Genomic DNA, 11,460 nt, shown 5'->3' with positions numbered 1-11,460 from the left:
TAACAATGCTGATGGCTGTGATGAAATTCCTGCAGTCTAAATTTCAGGGGAATGTTGGAAGGAATTGTTACTGTTCGCTGCTCTGTGTCCCACGCACATCTTTGTTGTACATACTCTCCCACACTGACCATAATAAATTAGACTAAATTGGCAAAACCCAACATCAAAGGTTCAAATGTCTTCAAGTAACTAAAGGGACAATAGTTGTAAGGGAGCTTGGCATTTCTGGCCTACAGCCTTTTTATTTCATTGTTGAAACGCATCAATTGGATTCTTGTTCCAAGCCCCGATATTTGTTTTTTTTTAAATTTTAGAAAATAGGAAAAATGATACTGCGCCTTCCAACGTCCTAATAGAAACCAAAGTTAGACTTTGTAGGGAAAGTGCTAAAATTTTCCCTTCTTCAGGCCTTTTGCTTTCTTTGTCTTTTTCCCAACAAGAAATCGGCATTTGGCCTTTTTCACTATGGCAAATGCTTTTCTACTCTGATCGAGTATCGATTGTTAAATACATTCTACAGAGAAGAACAAAAAATTAACAGGATATTGCAGCTTTTTACAATAAAACTCACCAACAGGCAAACAATATGCTCAGAATTAAACACATCAGCCACGTTGACAGAACTGGTTTAGACCATGTCTTCTTAGAGGCCAAGCCCATCCCTCCTAAAAAGTACATTTTTTTTTTCCAGCCACCGTAATACAGTTCCAGATTTGGGCTTTGTAAGAGAAAACATTATTGGGATCAGTGAAAAACACACAGTCAAAACCCAATACAAACAGAAAAAAGGCACTTGAGAGGACATCCACTAACCAGTGCCAGTAACATTTCCGTAAGAGCAGCCAGGGCCCTTCTATTGCCACTTGTATGGGATGGCGGTGCATGGGTTGTATAGACTGATTAAGCAACTTGCTTGCGGAACAACACCCAAAAGCAACAATAAAGTAGAGCTTTGCTTAATAATTCAAATAAGGAGAAAAAGTCTGAGACATTATAGTGGTAGTTCTGGGTTTCTCTGACCCATTGTTGCTTTATACACAGCACAAACATATATGCACAAGACATGGAGAAATCTCCGTGCTGCATGTCCAACAATATTGTGGGTGAAGATATACAAGATTGTACATCTGTCCAAAAAAACCCCAGCCAATGTATTATCAGATCCATAGCAGGGGGGAACAGAACAGAAAGCAACATAGATTACAAACCATAAAATCGATCATAATTGGTCTCAACACCAGCATTGGATTATTCTGAACAAAATGAAAACAGAAATGCCAACTGTACAATGATTCAGATTGTATATACGTCCGTAGTTAGCAGGTATATTCACTGAAGCTCCTGAGAAAAGCTTGGCTTCACGTTCCTCCAACGCACTTTATAGCCTGAACAGTAAGAGATCATTGGCCCTCAATGCCAATGGACTGAAGTCTTTTTAATGTGTCGGCAAAAAAACCCCCATACTCTTCCTCTAGATTCATGCTTCTGAATATGAGTTCTGTGTGTTTAATTTGTCCTTTTTTAACTTGACGCCATCCACAAGTTCAAAATTGTAATTTTCTAACGCTGATAAGTTTCTCTCCGACATCCCGTTGTGCCAACACGCACAATAAAGGACTACGCCGCAGATTGCTCCTAAAAGTACTCCCAAAGCGCTCATTGCTATTATGGTGATGAGAATTGGGTCTAATGTCTTCAGCACATTGCCTGGCTTCTTGGAGATGCTCTCATTGAACTCATTTAAAGCGTAATTGGGTGTGGATCCTGGAAAAGACACAAAAGTTAAGTTGATGTGAGTGTAGGAAGCAGCAAACTATTCAGTAGTTTGCTTTTGTTGGTCAAGTGCAGTGTGAATGATATCTGGGGGTATATTTATCAAAGAGTGAAGTTAATAGTGAAGTTCTGCCACTAGAGTGAAATTCCGCCACTTTCCATTCATTTCTATGGGATTTTTAAAGGCGTATTTATCAAAGGGTGAACTTTCACTTTCACCCATTGATAAATATGCCTTTCAAAATCCCATAGAAATGAATTGTGAGCTGCGGAATTTCACTCTAGTGGCAGAACTTCACTCTTTGATAAATGTACCTCCTGGTTATTAAACATTACTAGAGAGGGGTACAAACATGCTGGAGATGCTAGTATATGTTTCCCAAAATTCATTACCATGCTGATACTTATAATACAGTTTAAGATATGTATATGTAACTACAGCCCAAGATTTTGAGTAGGTCTGCTGCTATAAGAAAGAAGTTAGTGAGAACAATATTCTTCATTCAAAGCAAGAAAGTCTATATATAAAAGAATATTTGTACACCTTTAAGTGTATATTTTTTACACTTTCTACTTATTTCCATGCCCCCTCCCCAGTTCCTCACAATATAGAAATAACTACAAAGTAGAGAAAGAAGGTTACCGGTTTTATCGATTTCAGAATCCTCTTCGCCAATTTTATTGGCAGAATCATCTATTTCTGGAGCTAAAAGACCACAGAAAAAAAGGCGTTTTACTACAAGAAGCAATCACATCCACTAACAAAATATTCTGTACCATGCAGCAGTCTTTTATTTGTGGTTGAGCTGTCATTCAAATATGTTTTGGTGCCCAATGATTACCCTTCCTCACATCCAGTCTGCAAAGAGGCAAATCTGGTGAGGCCATAGTTGGACTCTTTCATATTAGAGTCATAATAGAGAGATGTGCATGAAATATTGGTGCATGTAGTGAGAAGTGCATGAGGTCTTGGTGCATGTAGTGAGAAGTACATGAGGTATTGGTGCATGTAGTGAGAAGTGCATGAGGTATTGGTGCATGTAGTGAGAAGTACATGAGGTATTGGTGCATGTAGTGAGAAGTGCATGAGGTATTGTGCATGTAGTGAGAAGTGCATGAGGTATTGGTGCATGTAGTGAGAAGTGCATGAGGTATTGGTGCATGTAGTGAGAAGTGCATGAGGTATTGGTGCATGTAGTGAGAAGTGCATGAGGTATTGGTGCATGTAGTGAGAAGTGCATGAGGTATTGGTGCATGTAGTGAGAAGTGCATGAGGTATTGGTGCATGTAGTGAGAAGTGCATGAGGTATTGGTGCATGTAGTGAGAAGTGCATGAGGTATTGGTGCATGTAGTGAGAAGTGCATGAGGTCTTGGTGCATGTAGTGAGAAGTGCATGAGGTATTGGTGCATGTAGTGAGAAGTGCATGAGGTCTTGCCCCACAATCCCAGAAGAGCAGGAAGACTTGGTGCACATTTAGAGAAGTGCATAGGGTCTTGGTGCACATAATAAGCAATTCTTAAGGTCTTATTATTAGAAGAGCATGAGGTATTGGTGCTTGAAGTGACTGAGGTCTTGCTACACTTTAGGACATGTATGTGAGGCTTTTGGGCACATTATGAGAAACATCTAAGGGCTAGGCCCACAATATGAGAGAGCACGAGACCTTGGTGCACAGTTAGAGAAGTGCGTAGGGTCTTGTTGCACATAATGATACGTTTCTAAGGTCTTGGTATACAATATTAGAAGCGCATGAGGTACTGGTGCTGTTAGAGAGAGGTGCCTGAGGCCTTGCTACACTTTATGAGAATTATGTGAGGCCTTAGGGCAAATTATGAAAAGTGTTTGAGGCCTTGGCATACAATTTGAGAAGAGTAGGAGGCCTTAGTGCACATTTAGAGAAATCATAGGGTCTTAGTGCACATAATTAGAAGTTTGTAAGGTCTTGAAGCACATTATTAGAAGTGCATGAGGCATTGGTGCTTGTAGTGAGAGAAGTGCCTGAGGCCTTGGTGCACAGTTTGAGAAGTTGATGGCATCATGGTGACCATTATGAGCAGTGTGTGAGGCCTTGGAGCACATTCCAATTAAGTGTGAGAGGGCCTTGCTAGAATAAGTGAAAGTGAGTTGAAAGTGTTGCAAAGTTCTTTCACGCCAAGGTTGTTGATTCACATGAGCCCATGTGTACAGAGCAAATATTTCCCAGCAGTCTCTGACTGATACATGAGTACACTGTGAAAATGTACTTCTTTCAGCACAATGTTTACCGGACAACACTACCTCCTGCTCTAACAAAAAATGCCTTTTTGAACTTTGCTGTTCACATCATGACTGCTCAGACACTGCCAGACTTTGCCAAGAACTACATTTTAATTAACATCTCACTGCCAGCAAGACCTTGATAGTATTTATTAAACTGCTACTATTCTGATAAATGTGAGGCTTGGGGATCAGCATTGCCTACATCACTCTTACAGATTATTAAAGGGGTTGTTCACCTTTAAATTAACTTTAAATACGATGTAGAGAGTGATATTCCAAGACAATTTGCAATTGGTTTTATTATTTGTGATTTTTGAGTTATTTAGCTTTTTATTCAGCAGCTTCTCAGTTTGACATTTCAGCAATCTGGTTGCTAGGGTCCAAATTACCCTAGCAACTATGCATTGATTTGAATAAGAGACTGGAATATGAAAGGGAGATGGCCAGAATAGAAAATGGAGCAGTAAGAACATATTTATAGCCTTACAGAACATTTGTTTTTGGATGGGGTCCAAAAACTGGTTGAAAACTGGAAAGAGTCAGAAGAATAAGACAAATAATTCAAAAACTGTAAAAAATAAACAATGAAGACCAATTGAAAAGTTGCTTAGCACTGGCCATTCTATAAAATACTAAAAGTTAACTTTAAGGTGAACTATCCCTTTAAGCTGGTTTTTGTTACATCCTTATCTTGTTGAAGCATTTACATTACCGGCAAATACTTGAAAAAATGTTTTGAAATCTTGAAAAACTTATTTTGAGCTGCTGAAGAATGATTGAAATTGGGTATCAGACACTAGAGGGCACCCTTGCTTGCAATATTATATTTATCCTTAAATATTTTAGTCTTTTCTGAGAACCCAGATCAATAAATATGTAGTTTGATAATAATGGTTTGTCTTGTCAAACTGCAAACATTTCAATGAGTTTTTCAGCACAGAGACCCTATTGTTGAAAATGCTCTGCAGGATGGGACAGAGCACTGAGTAATAGTAGCGGCAACTTACCTCTGCACTGTGAAGGTGAAATGTGGTTTGCAATAATGATATCATCCACTGCAATCCCACCAGCGCTACCTTTGCCGACAGTTCCCTCCACTATAACCTTAATGGAGGAGGCAAAAAAGAAGAAATATTAAAGGTGTCAAAGAAATTTCAAAATTTGAGTAAATGGTCACAATTTTGACAGACATAATGAGGTTTATGTAATGAGAGCTGGTAAAATTAAGACTATAGAGAAGAAGGAATGGTATAAGTACCTTAGGGGCCGATTCATTAACTTCGAGTGAAGGATTCGAAGTAAAAAAACTTCGAATTTCGAAGTGTTTTTTGGGCTACTTCGACCATCGAATGGGCTAGTTCGACCTTCGACTACGACTTCGAATCGAAGGATTCGAACTAAAAATCGTTCGACTATTCGACCATTCGATAGTCGAAGTACTGTCTCTTTAAAAAAAACTTCGACCCCCTAGTTCGGCAGATAAAAGCTACCGAAGTCAATGTTAGCCTATGGGGAAGGTCCCCATAGGCTTGCCTAAGTTTTTTTGATCGAAGGATATTCCTTCGATCGTTGGATTCAAATCCTTCGAATCGTTCGATTCAAAGGATTTAATCGTTCGATCGAAGGAATAATCCTTCGATCGTACGATCGCAGAATTTGCGCTAAATCCTTCGACTTCGATATTCGAAGTCGAAGGATTTCAATTCCTAGTCGAATATCGAGGGTTAATTAACCCTCGATATTCGACCCTTGATGAATCGGCCCCTAAGTGTCAAGGAATCACCAAGAGGCACATTTATTAAAGGTCGAATTTCGAATTTGTGATTTTATTTAAACTCTATTAAATTCAAATATACTCGATATTCGACTGGGGGGTTATTTATTTAAAAATAAATTCTAAAACTTGGACAAATATTTCCAACCCAAAAATCGAATCAAATTTGAATTTGACTAAACTTGATTTGAGTTTTTTCTCTGAAAAAAAAAACTTGAATGTCAGGAAGGCTACTAACATGTCCAAATTGGTCCCTGGACCTCTCCCATTGACTTATACATGAACTTGGAAGGTTTTAGGTGGTGAATAGTCGAGTTTGAGTTCTTAAAGTGCAGGAGTGTGATAAATCTCAAAATTCGAATTCAAATGAAAACTCGAATCACAATTCGAATTTGAGAGTTTTGACAATGAAAAAATTCAATAAATCTGGAGCCTAATGTAATGACGGCAAAGAAGCTCATAATCATCAACATGGATTTATATAATTCTAATTATAACCACAATTTACTGCTATGCACCAACCTGTTGGTATAAGGATTATTGCTGTATGAGGCCTGGCTGTTTGGTCTGACCTAGGACATTGGTGTCCCCTGAACTCACACTTACCTGATACTGTTTCATGGTTTTGTGTAGAACAACCCGGGCTTCTTTCCACTGATCACCCTGATTTCCACTGACCGTCCACAATGTCTGGTCAAAGTCTTCTTCCATCTCGTACTTGAGCTTGATACTCAAGGTGCCAACGTGGGATCCGTCCATGTGGTACCAGAAGGTCAAGCAATGAGCAGATCGAGAAGAGGAGACCACCGGGCTCATCAGTCGGGCAGCTCTGCCTTCGTGCCTTTCGTCCGCTTCAGAGTAAATGAAATTGCCGTCTCCTGATTGAATAAAAAAAGGTTGTTGGAGAGTGAGGAGATGAAATTGATTTCTGTACAAACCATTAAGAGCCTTCAAGCTAAACATACCAGTTCGCTGAAGTTGCAGATGATAATTAAATGAGTAATTCACCTTCACAAAATGAACTTGTTTCCTTTTCTTCCCTTTCATATTTAGCTAGAGAGTTACCTCCTTCAGTATTAATCCTGAAAAAAAGCCTCAAGGACTAAATCTAACCGAAAAAAAGGTCCTTGACCTCCAGATGGAGAACATCATGCAGCAACTGCATACACGACCCAAACAGATAAATACGGAAGCCACTATTGCCATGGCTAACTAATCACCAGGCCAAACAGTGACTACTGTGGCCAATATCCAAAAATGTTGCCCTTTTTAGTAGACTAAAGGCACCTTAGACACTGTTCTCAGAACATAAGCGCTGGCAGATGTGTGAGCCCAGCCACAATCACGACGGCAGCAGACGTGTGCAGATAAGCGGCGGGCTTTTTTCTGTATGTTCTGAGTGATGGAATGTACAGGAGATGGTGGGCTTGCTCTGGTATGTGTTAATGAGTCTCTCAGGCTTACTTCATATGGCTAGGTCCTGCTCCTGGGATGCTGTGCTAACAGATGAACTGCATTTGCTTGGCTTGCCATTAACCAGCTGAGTTAGAGATCTGTCAGCTGTTCCAGAAGATTAGTTCTTCTTATAAATGTAGCTGCAGTTTGTTTGCTGGATGCAAGCTGCCCACCAGACAGTGTCCAATGGGTTCTATTTAATAGGGAGGGGGTGCAGAGAATGGCTCAGTGCAGTAGCAGGCGTTCTTTCCCAGAGCAACCACTCAGCATTTGCCGATTGGTTGCTATGGGTTACTAGACCCCATGCAAAGGCACGACTACAGAGGAAGCAAACCCGGGAGGTATAGGGACCCCATAAAGTCCTAATTAATATACAATTTCAATAAGTATTGCTATAACAGATCAACCTCTAGACATTTTGGGGCCTGAAAAATAATTTGCTGTGGTTCCCAGCAACATCTAGTTACGCCACTGATCTGGTGCAAACTTTTTCTTAAATTGCTGCCTTAATAAAGCCGACCTTTGGAGTGTTCAACCTGTAATAAACACCTAGGGGTGTCTAATGTCTGCGCTGTTGTTAGTTGTGACAGTGGACAGTGCCTGGCAAACATCCAGGGGTGCCTATATATATATATGTATATATATGTATATATATTTTTTATATATATAAATTGGGCCCTGCCTGCCCACTAAAAATCATGCTTATCTATATAATGTAAGACTGCCCAATCTAGGGCACTTTTGATGTGCTTTAACTACATCTCTCAGCACATGCCTTTGCTGAGAACTACACCTAGTTCAGAGCAAAGATGGCAGCAAGGACAACGCTGATAGACCATCTCACATTACTGATGCCATAAAGCAAATCATTTATAAAGCTCAGTTGTTGTATTATAAAATAAGATTTAGGGAAAGCAAATCTCTGATGCCATTTACCTGTATGATCCTGCACCGGTCCTGTTTTGCTGTTGAGCACTGCCCACTTTAGGTCTGAGCTGATGTCGTGTTGCCAGTTACAGACGGTCTTCTGTGATCCCCAGCCAAACTTGCAGTCCAGGTCACTGTGTGTCATGTCTGTAAATTCAAATACAAAAGAATATATATATAATCTCAATATATAATCTCGATTATGGATCGAGCTGACCGGCACTCAAAACGGATCCATAGGACCAAAGGAATTCAGTTAAAAAATAATTGAATTTTTAGAAAAGTTTAAAATATATCAGCATCTCCATATACCCTACGCGTTTTGCACTTCCTAGGGCACTTAGTCATGGGCTCTTGATTTTCAGTATGTACATCTGGGCGGCCCCATCTGGGCAACCCAGCAGTAGTTGAACTGTAACTCCAATAGCCAAAATGATATCGGATGCATTTTTCCATTTATCACTAATTATGTTATCTACATTAATAGGGAGCACAGTCACTCAATAAAAAAGATTCCTGATTGCCCCGCTAGAGTGTGAGCATGTTATACAGAAGACCCACAAGGTGGCACTGTGAGCAAAGTATCTGAGCAGATGCAAGGGCACCAGGCCAGCTCTGGGCTCTAACGCCAGCATTGTATATGGCAATGGAGCTGGCATTAGATGACATTATGAGATTGTATAAAACACTTGTGCTTTTTATTCCCTTGCTTTATGGAATGTAATTGCATTTATTATTTCTAAAGCCATAGGAAGATGAATAGAAGGATGTGTGCAATAGATAAAGCTAATCATGTTTATGCTATTGATGCACACACTCCCATCGCTTTTTGCGTGCGTCCCCAGCATCCTCTCGCCTCTCGCCTCGCTTGTATTTTACTGGAGGAAGGAAGTGTCCACCTAGCGCAGAAAAACAATTCCTTTCAAGACTACAGACATATAAGGCCTTAGAAAGCAGACTTCCTTCCTCCGCTCCCGCGTACTTTGTTCTTCATGTATTCTTAGAATTTCCTTTAACAGAGTAAGGAATTCATTCAAAAACAATACTAATAAAGTCAACGTTTCCTTGTGCCATTGGCAATTGCTCTGTAGTCCGAACTGCGTAAGGCAGGAAATCCTTTTCCCAATGTAAGTGCTTTACTTCCCGTCAAACTCGCAAGGAAGGACATTAAGGCCCATAGGGATTTCTACGTTCCTTGAGATCTTTCCCTTGAAAAGCTGCTTCTAATGCAGCTGCCACATACTATATGAGAATAAGTGCTGGGAATCCATAGTTCATTTGAATAAGAAATCATTGCCTCCTTGGGATCACCAGAGAACACAACATCCAGGGCCGAGAACAATTCCCTACCTACCAATGGTCTACTTTTCTGTGGGATAGTCCCAAATCACGTACACAGTTACTGCTTCATGATATATACAGTATGCCATTAAGGCCTATGATATAAATAACAAAGTTGCCTTTAATACTCTGGTGGGCCATTTTGTAGCAAGGCCTTCTCCACTGAGAGCTAAAGAAAAAACACCTATTGTGACCCAAACAATAAGCAATATGGCAGCACTCGCTTATATTTATACAGTTAGTAGCTGAGTTAACGCTGAGCCTGGACCAGTGGTATTAAGATATTTATTGATTGGAAACCAAGACGAGACCAAGATAAGCAGCAGGGTAGGGTTTTTATAGGTGTCCCCAATACAAAGTATTGCTTTACTTTAAATGCTTATCATTATTTAAAGGTGTAGTGCCATGCAACCCAAGCAGCAATAGTAAACAATTTGAAAGGATGACATCAATAATAACCATGATAATTGACCATATCATGATTTTCACATAGGGCAAATTTATTATAATGATAATTCATGGGGCTTATAAAGAATCCTATCACCTCCCAACCTAAGATAATGGGTACTCAGTATTAGTCCAAACCCAGACAGCACTTAATTCCTCTTTGGAAACCAAAGAGGCTTCTCAGGAAACCAACATTTATTATAATACAGGTACAGGACCTGTTATCCAGAATGCTCAGGACCTGGGGTTTTCCGGATAATGGATCTTTCTGTAATTGGGATTTTCTTACCTTGAAAATCATATAAACTTAAATTTTAATTAAAATTAAACCCAATAGACTGTTTTGCCTCCAATAAGAATTAATTATAGCTTAGTTTAGATCAACTACAAGGTACTGTTTTATTATTACAGAGAAAAGGGAAAGCATTTTTAAAAATGTAGATTATTCAGATAAAAATGGAGTCTATGGGAAACAGTCTTTCCGTAATTCAGAGCTTTCTGGATAATGGGTTTCCGGATAATGGATCCCATACCTGTCATAGCCCATCACTTTGATCACTTTATTTATTATTTTTATTATTCATTCATCAGGCAGAAGGGGCGCGATGAGAGATATTAATTGGTTACATGCGAGAGGTTCCAAATGACCTCCCGCAGACTTGCACTTTTAACCCTAGAGACATGCGAGTCTGTACCCAGCTACTGCCCAGGGCAAGGGAACTGACCACCTCGTTGGGTAAATATTGACATATCCCCTGTTAATATAGGACTTTGAAAAGGGAGCTAATGAGCCCATGAGAATGGCCAATGGTCCTCACTTCAGCTGTAAAATGCTGAATTCTCTGGTTTGAATAGAGACAGCCAGCTCAACAAGATTATGACCAATGCACAAGACAAGGCGTCTGCCTATGGTTTTACATATGTTTCTGCTCGATGCACTGTTTGTTTATATGTCTCTTTGGCCTCATTCACACACGTTATTCTGTAGCTTTTAGTAGGCATCCTGGTGATGCAAAGAAGGTGTCACCGACATCTGAGCTTTAATGTGCTTTGTGCTGCTAAAAAGTTTGGCAACTACAATTCTGTTGTTTTTCTTTTAAAGGAATTTATGGAAGGAAAAGGATATCAGTCCATGGAGACCAATAAACTTTGAATTAACAATGATTTTGTCACTGTGAATGATGTAGATAGTAGATGTAGATAGATAAAGGGGATTTTTCATTTGTTTTAAATTTTTAAAAAATGTTTTTGGTTTTATATTGACCTTTTTGTTTTGAAGTTATCCAGTTTAGCACTTAAACAAAATGGTTTTCAATGGTGGTCAGTGTCCACCTTTGGCTCACAACGTGATTACAGATTTGTCAGTCTGCTACAGATCCATTAGGATAGACAGGTTGTCTCCTTAGATCTTACCCTAACTGATCTTCAGGCTGGTTAAGAGCAGTGGTTGTTTGATCAAGCTCCCCCTTTGACTAGCTCACC

The 11,460-nt window shown here is 39.7% G+C and overlaps 1 protein-coding gene across 1 annotated transcript in view; it reads right to left on the bottom strand.

The window, feature by feature from the left end:
• Positions 1–296: 296 nt before the first annotated feature.
• Positions 297–11,460, bottom strand: part of nrp1.L (neuropilin 1 L homeolog) — a 113,441-nt gene continuing 102,277 nt past the window's right edge. Inside the window, 6 exon segments of the mRNA NM_001087911.1 lie at positions 297–1,517; positions 1,520–1,764; positions 2,417–2,479; positions 5,042–5,138; positions 6,415–6,686; positions 8,200–8,337. Of these exon segments, the coding sequence (NP_001081380.1) occupies positions 1,401–1,517; positions 1,520–1,764; positions 2,417–2,479; positions 5,042–5,138; positions 6,415–6,686; positions 8,200–8,337 (932 nt within the window). The 3' untranslated portion in view covers positions 297–1,400.

The sequence above is a fragment of the Xenopus laevis genome, chromosome 6S (genome assembly GCF_017654675.1).
Source record: "Xenopus laevis strain J_2021 chromosome 6S, Xenopus_laevis_v10.1, whole genome shotgun sequence".
NCBI classification, from domain to species: domain Eukaryota; kingdom Metazoa; phylum Chordata; class Amphibia; order Anura; family Pipidae; genus Xenopus; species Xenopus laevis.
The sequence above is the reverse complement of the archived record's forward strand: the minus strand, read 5'-3'. Positions and strand labels throughout refer to the sequence as shown.